The following is a 26,236-nucleotide window of genomic DNA, read 5'->3' as shown; positions in this document are numbered from 1 at the left end:
CACTAGGGCAGCGCTAAAGAGCCGCATGCGGCTGTGGAGCCGTGGGTTGCTGAGCCCCGTGTTAGAGTTTTTTTGTAGTATGCTTCTAATGATGTTGTTGGACATCCCAGCCATAAAGGACTGAATTGACTTAAGGCTGATATGGTAGCTACTGATTAAACAATACACTACATCAGTGGTTCTTAACCTGGGTTCGATCGAACCCCAGGGGTTCGATGAGTCGGTCTCAGGGGTTCGGCGGAGCCTCTGCTGCGGAGGTAAAGCCTCATTAACTTGTGTAAAGTCGTGATCCCACTTTGCCATCACTTGCTGCAGAGGATCACGTTACATTGCTTAGCCAATCAGTGCTGCGGATTAGCACTGATTGAGTTTCACTCTCAGCAAGGATTTGAGTTTGTCTCTTTAATTACTTCAGCAAAGCTCACCGTTTTTACTAAATTCTGTAGCTTTCGGTGTACTTCTAAATCTGCTCCTGGTCGCATCTTTTCGGGGTTGCTACTGCCTCTAGTGACGTGGGAGTGGTAACACAACTAATATAATTACATTACTAAATCAGAATACCGCAAAGTATTTATTGTTTATTATTAATTTTTCATTCTCTTAAGAATGTAGAGCTAATTAAATGATCTAAACAAGACCTTATAGTGGTTCCAGTTTCTCTCGATGGCCAACCTGTTGAAACTGTGGCAAATTTTAAATACCTTTGGTCGTTCCTGGACAGTCAGCTCAACTTTGCTGAAAACACTGACTATATTTTGAAGAACTGTTCTCAGAGACTCTACCTTTTAAGAAGACTTAGTGATCTTGGGGTGACCCATCTAGACTCTAGTGCAGGGGTGTCAAACTCCAGTCCTGAAGGGCCGCTGTCCTGCAGTTTTTAGATGTGCCACAGGTACAAAACACCTGAATCAAATGGCTTAATTACCTCCTCAGTTCTCCAGAGCCTTGCTAATGACTTAATTATTCTATTCAGGTGTGGTGCAGCAGAGGCACTTCTAAAAGTTGCAGGACACCGGCCCTTGAGGACTGGAGTTTGACACCCCTGCTCTAGTGGGTCACTAGAATCTAGTTGACCCAACCAACTAGACTCTAGTTGGTTGGGTCACCAACTACAGTCTAGTTGGTGACCCATCAACTAGACTCTAGTCTATGTGACATATGTGACCCTATGTCACATACGGGTGACATAGGGTCACCCCTATGTTTTGAATTTGGAGGAAAAAAAAAAATCATATTTTATTTATCACTACAGAAGGGTTCAGTGAATGCGCATATGAAACTGGTGGGTTCGGTACCTCAAAAAAGGTTAAGAACCACTGCACTACATAAACCTCAGTTACAGCAGGAAGAGGAGGAGTTTCAGGAAAGAAAATGCATGATGTCATGCACAACATGGGGGAGACAGCTTGCCACCTGAATTCTCTGTCTTCACTGGTGAAGGAAGGCAACTCATTGTCCAGGAGCTCTGAATCCAGAATGCAGGTGATTGTATTGTATTTGAATTGCCGAAGGAATAAACCTTGATCCTTGCTTTGTTCAGAAATCTACTGAAGGAACCTGATAATTATAGGTTTTCTAAGATTGCCATCAGCAACCAACACAGACTGTTTACCTTTAAGCATACAGGGCTTTTGTTTATTTTAGAGAGAAGTTGTCTGTATTTTCATTCCATACACCTGTGTAGTATCCTGCTGTTCAGATAATGCCAGTGCTGGACTTCTAATACTTTAAAACCTCAGCCTTACATACAATAACTATGACTAAAATATTTGGCCACTTTCTCAATAATTGAGTGCTGCCCCACCTTAATTAGCTTCCTGCTTTTTGAGTGGTCTCCGATCCGTTTACATTCACACTGCATTCATACCGCACCAGAGTTCATTTCAACTAAACCAAGGTATTTAGATGGTGTTTTTTTGGTCCACATCAGAGTTTGATTGCACAGTCACACATGTCCAGATGAACCAGACCCTCTAGACAAGCAAACTAGAGTTTGATTAAAGCAGACTATACAGGCTTGGTGTGAATGCATCCTTATTTATCTTTCTTTACTATGAATTATTTAATCCTTAACTCAGATGCTTGGGAAGATCCTCCCTGTAAAATAGATTGTGACAGTCCTATTAATATTTAATGTGAGGCATGAAGATTTAACCCAATCTGGGACATTGCCTAATCCGTCTTACACTCTTAGAGATACTTAATCAGCATCTTGCTCATACTGTTTATAATTCAGCATTCATTTAAAAAGTAAATAACCTCATTCTGTTTGTTGTTGTGCAGGCTAAAGAGATACCTCTCCCTCACTTCACTCACTATATTTTGGCTCCAAAACTCAGTTATTTAAAAGATCCACTGTAACAAACAAGATGATGAAACAGCTTACAGATAGACGTCATGCCGGTCTGTCAACGCTGCTCCAAGTATTCCCCCTTGATTTGAAATAGCAATGTAAAAAAATATATAGTATACATTATAAAAAGTAAATTTTCTGTACACTGATTGGCACTGAATATAAAATTAAAATAATGTAGTGTGTGTGAGTGTGTGTGAGTGTGTGTGCATGAACCAGGTTCTTTTATCATTGGAGGGAGCTATTTCTGTTTACAATGTGGATTTCTGGGGACCACTGCTCCTTGTGGGGACATTTTCTTGGTCCCCATGAGGGGAAATGTTTTTGGGTTAGGGGTTAGGTTTAGGGCTAAGGTGTAAATAGATTTTTGGTTATTGTTAAGGTTAGGTATCTGATGGTTATGGTTAGGCATAGGATAAGTGTTAGGCTGTAGAAAATGAATGGAAGTCAATGTAAAATTTCCACAAGATATGAAAATACAAGTGTGTGTGTGTGTGTGTGTGTGTGTGTGTGTGTGTGCGTTGGTAAATGTGGTTTAGCAGGACATTTCGTCAGAATACACACAACACTAGCAGGACATTTTGAATTAACGGGACAGGAGCGGTGTCCTGCTAATTTTGACAAAAATCTAAAAGCGTAGAAAGGTTTCTATTGGTCTAATAACCCCAAAAATGCAAAAAAAACGAGATGTCCGGTTAATACACATAAACCTGATTTTGTGTATAATCTGTGTATCACCACAGCGCCCCCTATGGCAGGTTTGTGTAATAGCAGGACCTCATGAATATTCACACAACCTCTCATTCTGATTGGTTGTCTGCCGGAAGGTCCTGCTAATTACTACAGTGTCTTTCTAATTCACGTGTCGCTGTTTACACACATGAATTGTGTGTAAATTGCCAACTCTTACACTGGGGATGAGATGGCAATATGATTACTCTGTGCTATAAGACTGAATATTTTATAAAGGTTAGTTGGATGCCTAAACCCAACCTTGGAATGTATGTGGCACCTAAAAATATACAGAAATTTATATATTTTGATCAAATTTTGTTTAATTAAAATATTATGAATAATAAATGTGTGGAATAAGTGCATGGATAAAAATAAATATAAACCATAATAAAGCAATTTTTTCACCAAACTATTCCACTGCTAACAGTTTGTTGATTCTGGTCTGCTCTGCATCCCCAGAACCAAGCATTTTGAAGCAGAATTTAGCTTCAATGTACCACAAATCTTGAATAAACTTCCAGAAAACTGCAACACAGTTGAATTCCTTTAAATCAAGGCTTAAACCACACCAATTTACAGTTGTTTCTGAATCTTAATCATTGGTAGATGTATCAATATATTTTATGTATATGATTTTAATTTTGATTTTACTTTGAATTTAATTTCTTTGTTTTTCTTTTTATGGTAAATGTATGTTATTTTTATGACTTTTTAGTTCTTTAATGTAAAGCACTTTGGCCTTGTGGCTGAAATATGCTATACAAATAAAATTGACTTGTCAGCAGTTTTCAGATCTTGCCAAAGAATCTCTGCTGAGTTTATGTCTAGACTTTGACTTTGCCATTCTAACACATAAATATGTTTTTATTTAAACCATTCCATTGTAGATCTGGCTTTATGTTTAGGGTAGTTGTCCTTCTGGAAGGTGAACCTCTGCCCCAGCCTCAAGTCTTTTGCAGACTCCAGGTTCAGGTGTGTTCAGGTTTTCTTCCAAGATTACCCTGTATTTGGCTTAGTCCATATTACAATCAACTCTAACAATTTTCCCTGTCCCTGAAGAAAAGAAGCACCCTTAGAGCAAGATGCTGCCACCACCATGTTTGTCAGTGGGGAAGGTGTGCTCAGATTGATGTGCAGTGTTTGTTCTCCACCACAAATAGTGCTTTGCATTTTTGCCAAAAAGTTCATTTTGGTCTTGTCTTATCATTTTTGCTGTATCCCAATATGGCTTTTGGCAAACTGCAACTTCTCATAGTTATAGGGACTTCTTATAGTTTTCTTTATACCATGGCTTTTCTATTGCCACTCTTCCATAAAACCACATTTTTGCAGTGCATGACTAATAGTTATACTGTGGACAGATTCCCCCACCTGAGGTGTGGATATCTCTGCATTTCATCCAGATCCACCATGAGCCTCTTGGCTGTATCTCTGATCAGTGCTCTTCTTGCTCAGCCTGTAAGTTTAGGTGGATGACCTTTTCTTGGTAGGTTCACAGCTGTGTGATTTGCTCTTTCCATTTCCAGATGATTAATGGAACAGTAGTCTGTGAGATGGCCTAAGCCTGCTTTAAGCTTCTCCACAACTTTATCCCTGTCCTGTCTGGTGTGTTCCTTGGACTTCATGCTGTTTGTTCCCCAATATTCTCTTAGCCAACTTTTGTGGCAGTCATAGAGGAGTTGAATTTTTTACCATTAGCAGTCAACTTCTGAAGACAATTGGTTGCATTCAGGGGACGGGGGCTGAATACTGGACTTTTAGCTTTTATTTTCCATAAAATTCTGTGAAAATATATTTGCAGTTGTGACAAAATATGGAAAAGTTCAAGGGCTATGGATACTTTTGCAAGCCACTGTACTTACAAATAGTAAGGCAAGTCCAATGACAGAAACAAGGTCCAGACAATCAACAGGTATGCACTGACAGCTCCATTTGACAAAGTCTTAGACTGAACCACAACACAGAGGCAGTATTCATGATGGCACATAAGCAGGTCCCTAGAACCAGAGCAATAACGACCCAGATTTGTAATACCAAGCAAGATATTCAGTGAATGCTATGCAATGAGTCCCCTGAGACAATCTAGTAGCTAACACCAGGATGCAAGATGGTAGCATGATAAGAATACATGGAACGCCACAACCAAGTACCCAGAATAGTGTGAAGAAACATCTGAAGGGAATATAACCTTGAACACACCTCTTTAAAATGGGAAATGCCACACAAGGTGGTAGAAAACATACAAGCTAAGATTCTGTGGGCCTTCCATATACAGGAAGACAAAACAGGAAAAGCAAACCAACTGAACATGGTGATCATTGAGCAGTAGAGCAAAGCAGTTGTTATGATGTAGCTATCCTGAATGAACAGAAGGTACAGAAAAAAACTAGAGAAATACCAAAGACTAAAAGAACCATCATCCTCCTAGAACCTGAGAAAAAATTTGTCCACATAAGTGGATGACTTATTTTGGACTGTCTAGTCCACAATACTAAATTTTGCTCTAGATGGGGTCTGGTGTCCACACGTTAGGCCATTATTTTATGACTTAGTGGTGGTGGAAGATTATAACACATTACAGGTTAGACTCAAGATGTTCAGTGTTTCTTTTGTTGTGTAAGTTTACAAAAGTTAGCAACTGTATAGCTTTACCATGGTGCTAAACATGGTGATTTAAAATGAATAAGTATTTTTCTGAGAAAAATGATGTCCAGATATCATATAAAAAGATAATTCTTTGTTTTTGCAATCATTAGGTCCCAATCAACCCAAATATCAGACGAATTAATAATGCATGCCATGCAAGAGTTTGGGTCTTAGGTGGTTACAAAGAATGTGGAAGTTGAAGTCAACAGTAGTGCCTGTGGTCACTGAAACCCTCAGGGTAATGACCCCTAAACTGGAACAGTGACTCAAACAAATACCTGGAGATACATCAGACCTCTTGATACAGAGAAGCACACCTTTGGGAACTGCTAATATACTGTGAAGACCACTCACGCTCCAAGGCTTGTGGTAGAGGACCCAAGCTTTTTTTTATTTAATTTCCCTTTTAGGATCAATAAAGTATTTTTGAATTTGAAAGAAGGGATAACCAGTCATGGAGTAATACAGAATTACAAATATAAAAATAAAAAGCCTTTATTTAAAAAATATTTAAAGTGCCAAAAATATCATGATTACTTATGTTACTGTTAGCACAAAACTTTTAAAATGTATATTTTGTCGTAATCTCAATGTCGCTACTCTGCATGCATGTAGATTGTCTAGGTAGTCTAAATTGTCTATTGGCAGGTACATCAGCCAACCTTTTTCTGCAGGTGTTGTGTCTGCCATTAGACAACAGTTTATGTTGGATCTTTATCATAAAAACAGTTTGTTTTTATGATAGTGTTTGGAACTGCCCTGCTGCTGAAATGTGCTATACAAATAAACATAATTAATTGATTGAACAGAAATGATTAAAAGAAGTGACAACATTGCTGGTGGGAGATACCATCTAACTGTTGCCTCTTAAATAAAGAAAAATGTATGATAAACTATTTAACTTTGAAATATTAAATGAAAGTTACAAAATATTACTCAAATAGTTTTTTCTTGTTCCTGGAAAAAAATCAGACCTTGTGTGCTTCAGAAACAAAATGGAATTCTCCTTTTGTTGTATCCCTCCTCCTCCATCAACTTGGTACAATCCGACAAGTCCAGGTGCAAGCCATTAGTATTCATTTAACTTGTTTCATTTGTTTTGCGTGGAGAAAGAGGTAAGACTCATACAGAATCTCTTAAGACATTTAAGTACATATAGTTTAGTAATTTTGCAGAATGTTGTAGGTTACTTGATGCTTGGATACACCAAAGCATCTGATTTGCAGCAGTTTAGCTAGTAATTACCAACCATGTTAGCCAGTGTACCAGAGTTTAAAGGGAAGGTGGCTCACTCCAGAATTAGATAAAACTGTATTTGGTCATTTTCTGTACATCAGTGAGTGATATTGTTTCACAGGCACAAATTATCCTAGATAGTAATCATTAGTATTAAGATGATGTTTTAATTTTTTAAAAGATTTTGAGAACCTGTCAATAGAAAGTCAATTATGTAGAACTGTGTACTTCAGTACATCATTTTCGCATAAAATAACACCAAATCATATTATGTACAGCAGGGGTGTCAAACTCAAGGTCTTGAGGGCTGGTGTCCAGCAACATTTAGATGTGTTTCTGATATCACATGGCTGGATCAGATGGGATGGTCATCAACTTGACTGCACTGAGAAGCTATTTCAGTAATATACTTAAGGTGTTTTAGACCAGACAGACATGTAAAAGTTGCAGTACACTGGCCCAGGAGGCCTGGAGTTTAACACCCCTGGTGTACAGTATCATGTTGTTACTCAGCAACACATTCTCTGATCTTTGCAGAAGATGTCAGCAAAGAGGTCTCAGAGAGCAAACATGATTCCAATTGTTATTGCTCCTTAGGTGAAGATAAAGAAGGATTTGATGTAAAATACCCCAATTCATTTAAAGGTGAGTTGTGACTTTATTATGCATAGGATTCCAGTGTTTATTAAAGGATTGTTTTTTCCTTTGTTTTGCTTTTTCACTTTTAAACTATTTTTATACTACACATTATTAGCATAGATCATGTTCGATGATCATTATAATCAGAATACCTTTCTTTTTCCAAAGGAGACAAGCAACTGCTCAAAATACAAAAGCTTATATTATATATATATATATATATATATATATATATATATATGAAAACAGTCTGAGTTTTGAAATTACAAGTACAAAATAATGAGTTGCATTCAGTTGACAAAAAATGTTTAAGTAACCACAGAAAGACATACAATTAGATCAATTGATTTTGAAAAATGTTAATTTCATTTGCTACTATTTGATATATCTGCATTGTTTAAAGTTTATCCTACTTATTATGTGTACCTACAGGTAGAGGTGTGTTCAGCTAAAGGTGCTTTGCTCATATAGTTGGTGGACTTTATTTATGGAATAATTCAGTGTACATCCCTTCATTTCAGATTTCCAAAGTTGAACCGTCAGGCTGGTGATGTGGACATGCGGATCCTGTTCAACCAACCCTCCAAAGGTAATTTTGGTCTCCAACGACCAACTTATTCTCTAAAATAAAGTAATTGAAATGATATTAAATATTGTTCAAACACACATGTGTTGTGTAATACTAGATATGTTAGCTGCATAAAAAGGAGGACTGAGTTTTGGAATGACAAGTATAGAAGAATGAAAATTACATTTAGAAGCGCACATACACACAGGTCCTGTGTAATACTCAAAATGTAAGGTGCAGGAATAGGGAGGACTGAGTTTTGAAATTACAAGTATAGAAGAATGAAAGTTACATTGAGGAGCACACATACACACAGGTCCTGTGTAATACTCAAAATGTAAGGTGCAGGAATAGGGAGGACTGTTTTCTACATTGGGAACAAACTCACATATAGTGAGTGTTCTTTACATTTCAGATTTCTACACTGCAAAAAGTCCCCTTTCAAAAACAAGAAAAAAAAGTACAAAAATAGGGTATAATTTTCTTAAAATAAGAAAAATTATCTGCCAACAGAACAAGAAAATTTATCTTGTCAAGATTTTCTAAAACAAGAAAAAATATCTTACCAAGATAAACCTACAATATCTTAAAATTAGTGTATTTTTACTTAAAACAAGCCAATTTTACTTATACGAGTAAGATATATTATCTTATTTTAAGAAAAATTATCTCAAGTAAAGAAAATGTTACTTGACACTGAATTTCTTAAAATAGCGTAAAATGTTCTTATTTTAAGAAAAATGTTCTATGTATTAAGAAAATAAATCTCATATATTCTATTTGTATTAGTAAAATTGGCTTGTTTTAAGTACAAATACACTAATTTTAAGATATTTGTAGGTTTATCTTGGTTAGATATTTTTTCTTGTTTTGGAAAATCTTGACAAGATAAATTTTCTTGTTCTGTTGGCAGATAATTTTTCTTATTTTAAGAAAATTATACCCTATTTTTGTACTTTTTTTTTTGTTTTTGAAAGGGGACTTTTTGCAGTGTATACCTAAATCTAGTTTATTTTTATTGTTGCATAGGATTAAAATATATATTTTGTCACAGCTTTACTCAAGGTTCTTATGCTAAGACAAAAATCCAAAAATTGATCCTGTGAATACTGGAACAAGAGATGTTATTGGCTTGCTGAAATGAAGACATAAGTTCAATTACTTTTAACATCTTTATTACGTTTAAGTTTCACATAAACACAATAAAACATGACTACTGGTCAGAATTTAAAGTCTGGATGGGCATCTGATTCTGAAACAATCCTGTAAAATGACAGAACAATGACGATCGGACACATCTGCTGCACTAAGAGTCAAGCAAACCAAATTGTCCAAAGCAAAAAAAAATCTTGGGATTAGATGTCAACAATAGGAGCTTCCCCCGCAATGAACTTCTTCCAATAAGCCATAGCCTTTTATATGTGGAAGTCTTGCCTCAGTTACGAACGGCGTTCTCAAGACGTCTGTCAGCAGCACAGAGAGGAGTGGCCCCACACACGGATGCTGAAAGGTGTAGTAGCTATGATGTCCTCCTTTCAGAAGATCAGGGCAGGCATGGTTCCAATGGCCAGTAGAAAGTTGGTTTCACGATCACCACAGAGCTGAAAAGTGATCTTGTTTGAAGTTGTTGGGTCATCTGCTAATTGGAGCACAGACAGAAAAACAATCACAAAACAAACCACGTTTTAGGGACTAATCAGTGTAATGATGAATCAGTATCATAAATTTCTTACCTCAAGAATGTGAAGGATGCCGCCACTTGCAATTCCCAAAGTTTCTTGTAGATGGTGCAATACGTGATTGGAGATGTGTCTGGCATAGGCTTCACCATGGCAACAGTTTGGTTTACTTGAAAAATAAAACAAGTCTTATTTTAGTTTATGTGCTCAATTACAATATTACATGAATTCAAGATGGCAAGAAAGTTATTTTAATTAAATCAAACTAGGACTACTTAAATTCACAAATCAAAAATAGTGTTTAAAATATCCTGGTAACAGTGTGGAATATCTAACCTTTTAGACTCATTGCATTTAAGTTTTTAAATTACAGCACATCAAACACCCTCAGTTAGTGAAATACTAGGCGGAATTGCCCTTAACCATTTCCCGAATCATAAGCCACGAATGAGAAGCCACCTTAGCTATGTTAAAAAACGGAAGCTACCAAGAACTCGTGTCGATATTTTTAAGCCACAGCTATTGTGGTTAATAACTGTTCAAAGCTCATATTCACAAGAGCGGCTCTTTAACCGCGGATGAAAATTGGCATATCACGACATGCTAACTAGCTTCAGTTAGCTTATCTTAGAAAGACAGACAACTTTAAACTTACCTCTCAGTACAGCAGCTGTAGGGTCTATACACGTAAAAAAGTCCTCCATCTTCATTCATGTCCAACCGAGATTAGAGAATTTGCCAAAAGAAAATCTTATAAAAGTACAGTAGATAAAAGCTTAGTTAGGCTGTTACAACTGAATTAACGGTTAATCAGGGCAGTTAAATGATCTCTGGCGTTGCCGTTAGTGATGTGCGGATTGATACTGAAATATCGATTCTTCCGATACCAGAACTTAATTCTTTAAAATCTATTGTCAGATCCAAGGATCAATACTTTCAACACTTTAGTAATTTGAGATAATGTAGATTAACAAGAGCAAGTTAGAAAGTAACTAAATTATTGAGATCTTGCCGAAATGAAACGTTGTTAATGGGAACTACTTTTTCTTCCGCCTGGTGAGTATGTAATGTGTAACGACGTAATGCCCAAGCGCAGCGTGCTGCTGACGCTCACTCACTCAGAAATGAACATGTTGACAGATTATTAAAAAGTGACATGGAGGAATTTCAGCTGTCATTTTATAGTAGTTTTAATAATTAAACAAGGATGTGTTTAGTAGGGTTATTACTTTACTAATTTTCTTTTTTTAGTTTGCAACTCCATTTTCATATGTTTTGTATATTTCTGCTGAATTAAAATAGCTTATAGTAAACGAGATTGTTCTCAATGTACTTCTGAGTTTAAATGAGTGCATCAGAGTACATTGTGTTCTTTTTATGAAGCCAAGATATGGATTACATTTATTTTTTATTTAATTAAGAAACAAATTAATTGTCTTTTGCACAAAGTATGGGATCTGTATTGCCAATACCACCTTAAATTTTACTCGGTATTGGATCGGAAAGAAAATCTGTTGTATCGAACATTAATACTATCTCACTGACATTTTGGGCGCTTTCCCATGTGGATTGTATGATGTCATAAAAGGGGTTACAAACATGATGAATAAAATATTGTTCAAACTAATATTAGTAACTTATAAAGTAAGAATTTGAAATATAAACCAAAAGTTAAAATATTTATCATGACATTGAGCTAATCAATATTGTTGATTCTAATCTCATTGTGTGGAATACCAGCCATTTCACATCACACATCAATAGAAATTTCATGACATGTCAGTAAGAGGTCCCACATCTTGCATCAAGAAGATCAAATTAAGAAGGTCCCTAGCAGATGGAAACATGCCAAGAATTATCATGATATATAAACTGATATTGTTTCTGAAATTGTTGTGTTAAATGTCAATCGTTTAAATATTAAATTATAATTTCCTGTACACTCTGCCAACTTATACAAGAATATAAGTTCATGGGTTTTTTTTAATTTTTCATTGACAATAACACAAAGGATTCCATTTGGACATAGTCTGTTTTAATTATCTGAATACATTTAATTAAGTATGTGATTTCGCTTTCTGTGCTTGAAATAAGAAATTTTTACTTATATAAAATAAGTTCTTATAAAATAAGACTTGAAGTTTGATTGGTAAATATTGATATTCTAGATATTCTAGATTCTAGCACATATTTACTCATAATAAGTAATATTTTCTTAACATTAAGCTTTTATATCTTACTGAGATAATTAAGTACAAAAACACTTAAAATAAGAAAAATATTCTTACATAAATCCCTCTTGGTGAGAAAAATTATCTTGTCAGAAAGAAAACAAGAAAAATCTCCTTAATTTAAGATATTTAATCTTACTAAGATTTCAGTTTTTGCAGTGTAAAGATGAACTGTGTCAGGCTGGTGACGTGGATGCATGCGGATTCTGTTCAACCAACCCTTGCAGAGGTAATTTTGGTCTCCATCGACCAACTTATTCTCTAAAATAAAGTAATTGAAATCATATTAAGTACTGTTCAAACACATAGGTGTTGTGTAATACTAAATATGTTAGCTGGATTAAAAGGGAGGACTGAGTTTTGAAATTACAAGTATAGAAGAATGAAAATTACATTTAGAAGCACACATACACACAGGTCCTGTGTAATACTCAAAATGTAAGGTGCAGGAATAGGGAGGACTGAGTTTTGAAATTACAGGTACAGAAGAATGAAAGTTACATTGAGGAGCACACATACACACAGGTCCTGTGTAATACTCAAAATGTAAGGTGCAGGAATAGGGAGGACTGTTTTCTACATTGGGAACAAACTCACATTTAGTGAGTGTTCTTTACATTTCAGATTTCCAAAGATGAACTGTTTCAGGCTGGTGACGTGGATTCATGCGGATTCTGTTCAACCAACCCTTGCAGAGGTAATTTTGGTCTCCATCGACCAACTTGTTCTTTAAAATAAAGTAATTGAAATGATATTAAGTACTGTTCAAATACATAGGTGTTGTGTAATACTAAATATGTTAGCTGGATTAAAAGGGAGGACTGAGTTTTGAAATTACTAGTATAGAAGAATGAAAATTACATTTAGAAGCACACATACACTCCTGATCAAAATCTTAAGACCAGTTAAAAAACTGCAAGAATTTACATTTCGCACTATTGGATCTTAAGAAGGTTCTAAGTAGAGCTTCACAATGTTAAGAGAAGAAATCAGCATAATAGACAAAAACGTTTGAGTGGGGAATTCATTGAAAACTGCATTTACACTCAAACATGATTTTTTTCAGCTGATCAAAAGTTTAAAACCATAGCTCAAAAAAACCAGAGAAACCCCCCAAAACAGAAATCAGAGTGTCAAAAAAAGGACTCAGTAATGAGTAGCTCCACCATTCTTGTGGAGCTACAAGAATGGTAGCTCTTCAAGAATGATTGAAGTTGATGACTTCAATCATTTAGGCATGCTTGATGCCAATGTTTCCAGGAGGCTAGTGGAAACGTTGCTCCAAGTGTTGAAGATGGCTTCACGAAGGGCATTCACTGTCTGGAACTGATGTCCATTTTTGTAAACTTACGTTGCCATCCATCCCCAAATGTTCTCAATTGGGTTTAGATCCGGGGAACATGCACGATGGTCAAAAAGAGTGATGTCATTCTCTTGGAAGAACTCCCTTGTCAGGCGGGCATTGTGAACTGCAGCATTGTCCTGTTGAAAAACCCAATCATTACCACACAGACAAGGGCCCTCAGTCATGAGGGATTCCCGCTGCAACATCTTCCCTTATGAACCTGCACAACCTGAAGCTCAATTGTTCCATTGAAGGAAAACGCACCCCAAATCATGATGGCGCCCCCACCACTGTGCCATGTAGAAAACATCTCAGGTGGGATCTCCTTGTCATGCCAGTAACGTTGGAAGCCATCAGGACCATCAAGGTTAAATGTTTTCTCATCAGAGAAGATAACTTTCTTCCACCTTTCAATGTCCCATGTTTGGCGCACCCTTGCAAAGTCCAAACGGGAAATTTTGTGGCGTTAAAGAAGACGTGGCCTTTGAAGACGTTTTTTGTGTTTTGTTTCTGAAGCCCTTCTTTCTCTCGCAGATGCGGTCTGATGGTTATTGGGCTGCAGTCAGCACCAGTAATGGCCTTAATTTGGGTAGAGGATCGTCCCGTGTCTTGACGTACAGCCAATCCGATCCTGTGGCTCAGAGCTGGTGAAATTGTTTTGGGTCTAAAACTTGACTTTTTTGTTCCATAACCCTCAGGATCATTTAAAAAATGCAAAATGACTGTCTTACTGCGTCTAACCTCAGCAGCAATGGCACATTGTGAGAGGCCTTGCTTATGCAGCTCAGCAATCCTACTACGTTCAAAGTCAGTGTGCTTTTTTGCTTTTGCCATCACGAGGTCTTGACAGTGTAAAGACTTGACAGAAAATGACATGGAATCCAGAGTTTGGCACATCTTTTGGCTTTTAAAGACTATGGTCTTAAACTTTTGATCAGCTGAAAAAAATCATGTTTGAGTGTAAATGCAGTTTTCAGAAAATTGCCTGCTCAAAAGTTCTTGTCTCTTGCACTGATTTTTTCCTTTAACATTGTGAAGCTCTAATTTGGACTTAAGATCCAATAGTGCAAAATGCAAATTCTTGCAATTTTTTGACTGGTCTTAAGATTTTGATCAGGAGTACTCACAGGTCTTGTGTAATACTCAAAATGTAAGGTGCAGGAATAGGGAGGACTGAGTTTCGAAATTACAAGTACAGAAGAATGAAAGTTACATTGAGAAGGACACATACTCACAGGTCCTGTGTAATACTCAAAATGTAAGGTGCAGGAATAGAGAGGACTGTTTTCTACATTGGGAACAAACTCACATTTAGTGAGTGTTCTTTACATTTCAGATTTCCAAAGATGAACTGTGTCAGGGTGGTGACATGGATGCATGTGGATTCTGTTCAACCAATCCTACAGAGGTAATTTTGGTCTCAATCGACCAACTTATTCTCTAAAATAAAGTAATTGAAATGATATTAAGTACTGTTAAAACACATAGGTGTTGTCTAATATTAAATATGTTGGCTGCATAAAAAGAGAGGACTGAGTTTTGAAATTACAAGTATAGAAAAATGAAAATTGCATTTAGAAGCGCACATACACACAAGTCCTGTGTAATACTCAAAATGTAAGGTGCAGGAATAGGGAGGACTGAGTTTCGAAATTACAAGTACAGAAGAATGAAAGTTACATTGAGAAGGACACATACTCACAGGTCCTGTGTAATACTCAAAATGTAAGGTGCAGGAATAGAGAGGACTGTTTTCTACATTGGGAACAAACTCACATTTAGTGAGTGTTCTTTACATTTCAGATTTCCAAAGATGAACTGTGTCAGGCTGGTGACGTGGATGCATGCGGATTCTGTTCAACCAACCTTGCAGAGGTAATTTTGGTCTCCATCGACCAACTTATTTTCTAAGATAAAGTCTTTGAAATGATATTAAGTACCAGTGGTCCCCATCCTTTTTATCACCGCGGACCGGTGAAGACTTGGCCATTTTTCTGTGGCTCGGGTTCTTCTTTTTTTACCCCGAATTTCTCCTTACAACAATCTTAGAACGTTGCTTGCGATAATCGTAACCGTTCATCCTGCCATCTATGGCATGCTAAGACTGATCACATCCAGTCGTTGGAACATTGGGACTGCTCCGATCTAAAATCGGGCATATTCTCACAGCTTGTAGGGTTTTCCTTGATTGGGAGCTAGAACTCAACCTGTTCAATTTGACAGGCAGCCAATCAGAAAACGCTGTGACGTAGCTCATGGAGGGGAATCCCAAACAGCTGAGTTGACATGCCCAAAATGAGTCCGGTGGACATCGGAGATATGTAGAAACAGCATGAATGTTTATTCAGCATTTTGTACAAAGAATATCCACAGAAATGATGACGAGTGGAGTTGGAGCAAAATTGCTACCACAGTTGATAAACCCGGTAACTTTTCAGCTATCCATCATTAAATTAACGTGACACAAGGCTATTCATTCAGTCAAGGCTTGATGCTTACACTAGCTATATGCATTGCAGGTAGATTGTAGTTGTGACATCATTTTGTACTAAAGCCTGCTCACATGGCAAGATTTGCTCCTGTTATGTGGCTCGACACATAAACCTGTTGTACTTTTATCAGCTCTGTGGTCACAGAATTTGGAAAATCGTCTGACAATCCTAAAATCTTGCCGTGTGAACCAGACTTAAGACTTACAAGCTATACTCCTCTTTTCTCGTCTCGATCACTGCCATAATGCTCTCTGACTCTAGTCGCTATGCTAACGTTCACACATCCCTTCAATATAAGATTTGAAAATGCCACAAAAACGAATATTTATTTTCATGAAAATTTTAACTTACGACAATGACAAATTAATGGGAGTCCTGAGCTTGTTTCTCTGCAATGAGATGATCCGACCTTGGAAACGATGACACACAATGCAGAGAGTGTAATGGCAAAGCAGTTTGAAGCTCCATTGCCTCATTTGTAAGCCGGTACATATTATGCAGAGTGGGCTTGGAACATGGGAGTCACCTACAAGTCCAGGATAAATCCACTCTCCTGTCTCTGGTCCTTTTCCCCTTTTCCAAAGAAACTTTCCTAACATATCGCTTTCTTACTCATTGTGGGCTCAATGTTGGTGAGCAAGACGTAACCGAGAGAATCCGGTTAAAGGGTTTTCAAAATAAACGATCCTCCATACTCAGACAATATGTAACACGAAAATATTTTTCTTGTGCGGCCCGGTACCAATTGGTTCACGGACTGGTACTGATCTGCGGCCTGTGGTTGGGGATGACTGTTAAGTACGGTTCAAACACACAGGTCTTGTGTAATACTTGATATGTAAGCTGCATAAAAAGGGAGGACTGAGTTTTGAAATTACATGTACAAAAGAATGAAAGTTACATTTAGAAGCGCACATACACACAGGTCCAGTGTAATACTCAAAATGTAAGGTGCCGGAATAAGGAGGACTACGTTTTGAAATTACAAGTACAGAAGAATGAAAGCTGTTTTAGAAGCGATCATACACACAGGTCCTGTGTAATACTCAAAATGGAAGGGGCAGGAATAGGGAGGACTGTTTTCTAAATTGGGAACAAACTCATATTCAGTGAGTGTTCTTTATATTTCAGATTTCCAAAGATGAACCGTGTCAGGCTGGTGACGTGGATTCAGGCGGGTCCTGTTCAATCAACCCTCCAGAGGTAATTTTGGTCTCCAACGACCAACTTATTTTCTAAAATACAGTTTTTGATATGATGTTAAGTACTGTTCAAACACACAAGTCTTGCGTAACACTTGATATGTAAGCTGCATAAAAGGAGAGAACTGAGGTTTGAAATTACAAGTACAAAAGAATGAAAGCTACATTTAGAAGCGCACATACACGCAGGTCTTGTGTAATACTCAAAATGTAAGGTGCAGGAATAGGGAGGACTGAGTATTGAAATTACAAGTACAAAAAAATGAAAGTCACATTTAGGAGTGCACATACACACTGGTCTTGTGTAATACTCATCATGTAAGTTGCAGAAATTTGGAAACCTGAATTTTGAAATTACAGGTAGAAAAGAATGAAAATGACATTTAGAAACGCACATACACACAGGTCCTGTGTAATACTCAAAATATAAGGTGCAGGAATAGTGAGGACTGAGTATTGAAATTACAAGTACAGAAAAATGAAAGTCACATTTAGGAGTGCACATACACACTGGTCTTGTGTAATACTCATCATGTAAGTTGCAGAAATTTGGAAACCTGAATTTTGAAATTACAGGTAGAAAAGAATGAAAATGACATTTAGAAACGCACATACACACAGGTCCTGTGTAATACTCAAAATATAAGGTGCAGGAATAGTGAGGACTGAGTATTGAAATTACAAGTACAGAAGAATGAAAGTCACATTTAGGAGTGCACATACACACTGGTCTTGTGTAATATTCATCATGTAAGTTGCAGAAATTTGGAAACCTGAATTTTGAAATTACAGGTAGAAAAGAATGAAAATGACATTTAGAAACACACATACACACAGGTCCTGTGTAATACTCAAAATATAAGGTGCAGGAATAGTGAGGACTGAGTATTGAAATTACAAGTACAGAAAATGAAAGTCACATTTAGGAGTGGACATACACATGGGTCCAGTGTAATACTCAAAATGTAAGGTGCAGGAATAGGGAGGACTGTTCTCTACATTGGCAACAAACTCACATTTAGTGAGTGTTCTTTACATTTCAGATTTACAAAGATGAACTGTGTCAGGCTGGTGACGTGGATGTATGCGGATCCAGTTCAACCAACCCTCCAGAGGTATTTTTGGTCTCCGACAACCAACTTTGTTTCTTATATAAAGTCATTGAAATAATATTAAGTACTATTCAAACACACTGGTCTTGTGTAATACTCATGTAAGGTGCAGAAATTTGGAGGACTGAGTTTTGAAATTACATGTAGAAAAGAATGAAAGTTAAGTTCAGATGAGCACAGACACATGGATCCTCTGTAATAAACTGGATAGGTTCATACATTAGGTGGACATTGTTTTATTTTTAGAAACAATCATTCAGTGTTTATCCCTTCATTTTAGCTCTCCATAGAGATGCCTTGTCAGGCTGCTGAGTTGGATGCATGCAAATTATTTTCTGGCAACTCACCTGACATAAGTTTTATCTCAATGACCTTTTTATTTTCTAAAATAGTCATGAGAATACTAAGTACTGTTCAAACACATGGTTATTGCGATTCAAAACAATTAATCATAACAATTCATTGGTTTTGATACCTACACAAGTGTCAGGATCAAATTCTTATTTTAAGATTACACTTTTTTCGGTTAACGGTGGTTCACTGTGTGTGAGATCATGATATCATCCATGATGAAATGTCAAGTTTAGAAAAATGTTTTATTTGAAGGACTGTTTTCACCTCTGAAATGGAGTGGTGTGTGATGTAAAGGTAATTTTTTTGAGAATGGGAATTGGGTTCATCTTTTGAATATGATCTTCCATGTCTAGTTGTGCTGTATGTTGAAATTGAGTCATAGTGCAGCACTGACTTTTTAAATACTTATGCTACCTCCCTTTGTCAATTCTTACTTTTCTCTGTCTAGTTTGCAACCAGGCCCTGCACAAAATGTGTTATTGTAAATAAAAGGAGGACATCACTGGTAAGCTTTTAGTAGAAATATTCTTGCTGAAACGCTTTCAATGTATACAAAATATGTTTTTAATCAACAGGTCTGTCCAGAACAAAGTTCAAGTGAAGCGATATCATCAGAAGAGGAGTATGCTCCTGATTCCGTAGATGATTCAGACATCTCATGGGATGACAAATGCACTCCACAGAAATATGGACTAGTTATAGTCCATATTTCCATTTTTGGACTTCTTAATGCACATGAGTTTTATGTTTTTTGTATGTGTATGCCATGGTCCTGATAAATAAAATTGGCCCTGACAATTACTGTTGGTGTCATGGGCGGAGCCAAGCACCTCATTATCGTTTGTCCTTTTAATACAGCATTGGGTCACATTCTTGTATTTTGAGTTCTGAAGTGTGTATCTAAATTTTTAAGTGAGATCTATGTTGTGTAACTCTAACAAGATTTTTGACAACTTACTACGTCTTTCTAGCATAAGTGGAAAGGGGTGTCCGTTTAGTGTTGCAAAAAACTGGTTTGAAAAAAGTGTCCTGCTAGTACACCAAAACCAGTATATGTGTGTGTGCGTGTGTGTGTGTGTGTGTGTGTGTGCGTGTGCGTGTGCGTGTGTGTGTGTGTGTGTGTGTGTGCGTGTGTGTGTGTGTGTGTCTATGCAGCACAGCTTCTGGATCAGTTTTGTTGAAACAGAGCAGTAAAACTGAACTCTAGAGTATGTCTAACCATTTGAACTGCAGCACCTAATTTGTGTGAAAATAGTCAGAATATTACTTGAACAGTCTTTAATATGTATTTGTATTTTTATGAACAGTTGCCTTGGCCATTTTTATTTTAAAAAAATATTTGTATTATTATTCATTTGCTCAGAGGTACGGACTTAACTTAGAAGACGAGTTTTATGCATAGGAATTGGTGAGAAGCACATGGCACCATCCTGCTCCTTGATGAATAACATCAGTCGCTAATAGCTTTTGTGTAAACAATCTTCCTTTTTTTCTCAAACAGCACAGTATTTGCCCTTTTGCCAGTGTCCATGGACTGATAATGAGAGTTATTTACACTGCTCTAAAAACTTCTGATTTTATCTGTTACAGATTTTAAAGGGCTCTTAAGATATTGCAGATGAAAAATGCCTTGGTACTGAGGTATGTTTAAAGCCTTCCCCAAGGTCTCTGCTCCCTTTTGTCTCCATTTGTCTTCTTGGCGTCTTTGTACACTTGGCAAGTCCAAAACGTCAATTGTTATTTTAAAACGTACTTCCTCTGTTAGACCGTTATAAATGTTGTCCCTTTCAGAAGGGAAACTGCTAGAGCATAAAGGACACAGGCACCTTCCTGCTCGTTTAGGGGGTTTAATATATGCCTGTTTCCATGGTAACTATCTCCTTGGTCTTTACTAAAGCAGTCACCTGACAGAGGTCCATTAGTAACTGTATCTGCTGTCTGCGCGAAATTCATGTGTATTAGTGCATAAACCCTGGTAGACTAAATAGGACATCTGTCAGAATGTCATTTTGCCACCTTTAAGTGATGTCTTCAAGTCTCCTCAGGCAGATGCTTAGTGTTTATTAAGATGCCTTCACTTGAGGTTGATGGAAACTGTAAGGTAAGAAGTGTGAGGATTATTTAGAATCAAAATGATAGACAAAAGCTGAATAAACCTAAGCTAAAATGTACAGATTTAAAAATAATACAGCATATACCAACAATAGACCTAATGATTTCATTCAGAATTTCATCTAGCAGTGCAACAAAAATGAACTTCCTTTGCTAAAAACAATATCAATAACTGTGTGTGTGTGCGCAAATGATGAAAATTAAAAAATCCATATTGATTGTAAGAAACCAACAATCCGAGGGATAAAAACACATGTAAAAGACAGCATGAGAAAATAAAAAAGGAGAAGCAGAAGAAAAAATGACTTCTTACGCAGATGGGAAAGATAATGACAGACATGATTGGTGCATCAGGAAAAATTGTTCTGTAGTGTGACCCTAAAACAGAAAAACTAAATCAGAATCAACAGTCAGGGAGAATAAAATGGTTAAAATATGCTCACCTCACATTTTTCTTAGGTCATGAATTTCCTATAGGACAGTGACATAAACCTCACACCAAATGTTGATAGAAACACAAGGGATCCACATAAACACAAAAATTAATGCAAATTGACCACAAATTAAATTCTGAATAAAAAGTTGGAGTGACACACTGAAACTAGCTAAAGTCTGTCAGCATTTCAAAACTATTTCTGCTGCTATGGTCAAATCGTTATCAGCTGGTTTAATAACAACACAGTCAATAAAAAGTTTTCACTTTAGTAAAATATTGGAGATCTTCACAAAGGTTACAAAGCACAGCAACGGTAAAGACTACAGCTCCATTAAAAAAATTCTGAATGTTCCGCTGAATGTTATGGAGTTCATTATGAAGAAAAGATCATTGGTAAGAACAAAATTTCAGCATACAGCCATCAGAGCCAGGTGTCCCTAGAAGGTTTTTTTGACAGAGAAATTGTCAGGGTCTGTGTTTTTTTCCCTTTTATTTCTTAGTTTGTTTTCTTTAGTTTTAGTTTTTATTTTTCACTTGTCTCTGAAACCGTTATTCCTCGTGACATCCACTAGATGTCACCCATGTGCTACCCCTGGATAGCGGCGAGGTTCAACCCGGGCGCACACCTGCAGCTCGTTTAGAGGGCGTGGATCTTGGATATAAGCAGCAGCTCCGCTCCTTCTCATCGCTTGAGTGTTTGCTTACCTCGGTAACAAATCGTTCCAGAGAAAGGCCCTCTGTGATCTTCGCTGTACTAACTCCTTTTTGTCTTCCTCTTCAGATGATCCAGCTGTCTCCTCGTTGTTCCCGAGAGAGTGAGTTTGTTTCCCCGTTGTTGTGGATCACCTACCTCCTGTGTCTTCCCCCGACGCTGCCGGTGTTACCGGTCAGACGACACCCCTCGTGTGTTCGTCTTCCCCCTTCGTGGATCATTCTCCGGTGGATTCCCCTTCGGAGCGTTCCGGGTCAGGAGACCCAAGTCCGAACCTCACCGGAGAAAAGATACAAGAACAGAAACCTACGCCGCTACTCCGGCCGCTAATTATCACTGTCCGCTCTCCAACTAGTCATACTCACACAAACCCAAGCTGATCACTCCACCCTTCTCAAATAAGCATTCTCTGATTATTTCTGGACAACAGTCTCCTTGCAGTTTCTAACCTTGCGTCTCTCATCGGCAGTAAGACGACCTGGTTCTCCGTTCCAGTATTCTCCCCCTCTCCATTTTCCCCTGACTTCAATAAACCATAATTGTACTTTTATTCGTCTCTTCTGGTCGTGTTCTTGCATGTGGGTTCGGAAAATTAATATCGACATGACAGAAATAAAATAAATGCTAAAAATAGTTGTCATTGAACCAACAAGCACTTGCATTATGCTTTAGAAGAACCAAGAGACGGTACACTTTCCCACAAAGAACTTAAGTACTCTGCGGCAACGGCCTCTATGTACATTCACTGCCCAAGACTCACCTGCTGAAGAAAATGCAAGGCTAAGCTTGTTTCAAGTTTGCTGCAAAAGATTTGGGCATACCAGTGAAATACTAGAACAAATACAGTACATAGTTGGGTCAAATGAGGCCAAAGCAGAACTCTTTGTCATTGAACACATAACTAAAAGTGAAGTTGGTAGGTTTGAACATCATGATATATGGTTCTGATAGACTTCCTATTTAAAGAAGTTATTCAGAAATAGTATTCTTAATAAAATCCAAATAAAACAATTGTAGAATTCCAAGGAAGACAATAGTCTCAAACACACCAAAAGTAAACTAAATTTGTTTCAAGAAATGAAATAAAGCTGGTGAAATTATCCAGCTTAAAATAGTACTTTTCCAAATGATGATCAGAGTGCATGGAAAGGTTTCCTAGAGCCTTCTAGATTTGTGTAGTACATTACTTCTCAAATAGTGGGGTGTGCACATCCCAGTGAATCATTTGCATTCTCTCTTTCAATCTGAGTACTCTTGATTAAATGTTACTGATTGACTTAAACTGAACTTGGAAGTTATTTTGAGACTTGGAACAATAAACGGCTGTTTTGATAATAAGGTCATACATTGCTTGAGACAGTGGTTTGTACAGATAAATTATTAAATATATTTGCAATAGTATTTCAATTATGGGGAGGGAAAGGTACTGGGGTGGGGAGCATGAAAAAAATTATGATCCCTGGGGGAACATGACAGAAAATAAATGAAAAACACTGGTGCAGAACAATGTGTCAAAATCACACTGAGCATTGCATGTGACTAGCTTCTCTATACAAGATTTATTTTAAAATTGTCAGGAAGACTTTGCCACACATAGGTGTGTTTAATACTTATTCTCTATGTCATTCCAATTTATTACTCACAATTTAATTTGTGGACTAATTTACTTTGGCAAATTAGAGATCTGGTGTTAAATGTTATACAGTGGGGAAAATAAGTATTTGGTCAGGCACCAATTGTGCAAGTTGTCCCACTTAGAAGATGAGAGAAGCCTGTAATTGAGATCATATGTAGACCTCAACTATGAGAAATAAAATGAGAAAACATGTAGAAAATCACATTTTTTGGATTTTTAAGAATTTATTTGCAAATTATGGTGGAAAATAAGTATCTAGTCAATATCAAAAGATCATCTAAATACTTTGTTATATATCTTTTGTTGGCAAATGACAGAGGTCAAACATTTTCTGTAAGTCTTTACAAGGTTGGCACACACTAGCTGGTATTTTAGCCCGTTCCTCCATGCAGATCTTCTCTAGAGCAGTGATGTTTTGGGGGTGTTGCTGGGCAACAAAGACTTTCAAATCCCTCCAAGGGGTTCTATCCGTTTGAGATCTGGAGACTGGACCTTGAAATGCTTCTTATGAAGTCACTCCTTTGTTGCCCTGGTGGTGTGCTTGGGATCATTGTCATGCTGAAAGACCCAGCCGTGTTTCATCTTGGCTGGAAGATGAAACATGGCTGGGTTTCATCTTGCTGATGGAAGGAGGTTTGCACTCAAAATCTCACAACACATGGCCCCATTCATTCTTTCATGTACACGGATCAGTCGTCCTGGTCCTTTTGCAAAGAAACAGCCCGAATGCATGATGTTGCCACCCCCAGGCTTCACAGTAGGCAGTGGCGCAAAAAGTGGGTATGCAGGGTATGCAACGCATAGGGGCGCAGCACCAGAGGGGGCGCCAAAACCCCGTCTGGAGGGGGCGGCACGCCGATGTTTTCCCATACACTTCAGCACGCCTTACGCTCCTTCACCTCGCGCACATAACGAGGTAAATGTAGCGAGTTTTACCTTTCACGTATTGTCGCCTCGGGGGGTGGGGGGGTTGTGTGAGCGTCGCTCCTTCACCCTGACGTTCCATCCCTCGGGGGGAGGGGGGGTGCCGATCTATGTTTTCGCATCCACTTGATTAATGTGTAGTTGCGCCACTGACAGTAGGAATGGTGTTCTTTGGATGCAACTCAGCATTCACTCTCCTCCAAACATGACGAGTTGTGTTTCTACCAAACAGTTCTACTTTGATTTCATCTGACCATATGACATTCTCCCAATGCTCTTCTGGAACATACAAATGCTCTCTAATAAACTTCAGATGGGACCGGATATGTACTGGCTAAAGCAGGAGAACACGCCTGGCACTGCAGGATCTGAGTCCCTGGCAAAGCAGTGTATCACTGACAGTAGCCTTTGTTATGTTAGTGCTAACTAACATTGTTATAATAGTTAGCACTACATAACACAACACTAACATTGTTATGTTTTATATATATATATATATATATATATATATATATATATATATATATATATATATATATATATACCAGGACGCCCTAGGCCGCAGTTCGATGATTGACTTTGTCATCGTCTCATCGGATTTGCGGGCGTATGTCTTGGACACTCTGGTGAAGAGAGGTGCGGAGCTGTCCACTGACCACTACCTGGTGACGAGTTGGCTCCGGTGGTGGGGGAGGAAGCCGGTCAGACCTGGCAGGCCCAAACGTGTAGTGAGGGTCTGCTGGGAACGTCTGGCGGAGTCCCCTGTGAGACGGAGCTTCAACTCTCATCTCCGGCAGAACTTCGAACACGTTCCGGGGAAGGTGGGGGACATTGAGTCTGAGTGGACCATGTTCCGTACCTCCATTGCCGAGGCGGCCTATCGGAGCTGCGGCCGCAAGGTTGTTGGTGCCTGTCGAGGCGGCAACCCTCGAACCCGTTGGTGGACACCTTCGGTGAGGGATGCTGTCAAGCTGAAGAAGGAGTCCTACCGGGCCTTTTTGGCCTGTGGGACTCCAGAAGCAGCTGATGGGTACCGGCGGGCGAAACGGCATGCGGCTCGGGTTGTCGCTGAGGCAAAAACTCGGCCGTGGGAGGAGTTTAGAGAGGCCATGGAGACAGACTTCCGTACGGCTTCGAGGCGATTCTGGTCCACCATCCGGCGTCTCAGGAGGGGGAAGCAGTGCAGCACCAACACTGTTTATAGTGGGGATGGTGCGCTGCTGACTTCAACTCGGGACGTTGTGGGCGGAATACTTCGAAGACCTCCTCAATCCCACCAACATGCCTTCTGTTGAGGAAGCTGAGCATGGGGACTCTGGGTTGGGCTCTCCAATCTCTGGGGACGAGGTCGCCGAGGTGGTCAAAATCTCCTCGGTGGCAGGGCCCCAGGGGTGGATGAGATCCGCCCGGAGTTCCTCAAGGCTCTGGATGTTGCGGGGTTGTGTTGGCTTACGCGACTCTGCAATATTGCATGGACATCGGGGGCAGTTCCCCTGGACTGGCAGACTGGGGTGGTGGTCCCCCTGTTTAAAAAGGGGGACCAGAGGGTGTGCTCCAATTACAGGGGGATCACACTCTTAAGCGTCCCTGGTAAGGTCTATTCAGGGGTCCTGGAGAGGAGGGTCCGTCGGATAGTCGAACCTCGGATTCAGGAAGAGCAGTGTGGTTTTTGTCCTGGTTGTGGAACACTGGACCAGCTCTACACCCTCAGCAGGGTCCTGGAGGGTGCATGGGACTTCGCCCAACCAGTCTACATGTGTTTTGTGGACTTGGAGAAGGCGTTCGACCGTGTCCCTCGGGGGGCCCTGTGGGGGGTACTCCGGG

The 26,236-nt window shown here is 38.5% G+C and overlaps 1 protein-coding gene and 2 long non-coding RNA genes across 5 annotated transcripts; 2 read left to right on the top strand and 1 right to left on the bottom strand.

The window, feature by feature from the left end:
* Positions 1-9,335: 9,335 nt before the first annotated feature.
* On the bottom strand, positions 9,336-10,954 carry LOC145552985 (uncharacterized). Of its 2 annotated transcripts, none has more exons than XR_014089151.1 (3): positions 10,512-10,954; positions 9,911-10,025; positions 9,336-9,813 (listed from the first exon to the last, which is right to left on the bottom strand). It is a non-coding gene; the product is annotated as an uncharacterized LOC145552985 (long non-coding RNA). The 2 variants fall into 2 exon arrangements; XR_014089150.1 differs by having other exon boundaries at positions 9,336-9,816; positions 10,512-10,953.
* A 1,761-nt stretch (positions 10,955-12,715) lies between these two features.
* On the top strand, positions 12,716-19,424 carry LOC145552979 (uncharacterized). 2 transcript variants are annotated; one of them, XM_081611200.1, is made up of 7 exons: positions 12,716-12,784; positions 14,769-14,840; positions 15,236-15,307; positions 17,056-17,127; positions 18,170-18,241; positions 19,041-19,097; positions 19,168-19,424. In XM_081611200.1, exons 1-7 carry the CDS (start codon positions 12,722-12,724, stop codon positions 19,366-19,368), a joined length of 609 nt encoding a protein of 202 aa, XP_081467326.1. In that variant the 5' UTR covers positions 12,716-12,721; the 3' UTR covers positions 19,369-19,424. The 2 variants fall into 2 exon arrangements, with proteins under 2 accessions (XP_081467326.1, XP_081467327.1); XM_081611201.1 differs by having other exon boundaries at positions 19,041-19,424.
* A 2,321-nt stretch (positions 19,425-21,745) lies between these two features.
* LOC108166566 (uncharacterized) lies at positions 21,746-22,402 on the top strand. The gene is made up of 2 exons (XR_001776913.2): positions 21,746-21,849; positions 21,922-22,402. It is a non-coding gene; the product is annotated as an uncharacterized LOC108166566 (long non-coding RNA).
* Positions 22,403-26,236: the final 3,834 nt, after the last annotated feature.

This window comes from Poecilia reticulata, chromosome 9 (assembly GCF_904066995.2).
Source record: "Poecilia reticulata chromosome 9, P_reticulata-male-v2, whole genome shotgun sequence".
Lineage (NCBI taxonomy): Eukaryota > Metazoa > Chordata > Actinopteri > Cyprinodontiformes > Poeciliidae > Poecilia > Poecilia reticulata.
Note: the sequence above shows the minus strand (reverse complement) of the source record. Positions and strands in the feature narration are given on the sequence as shown.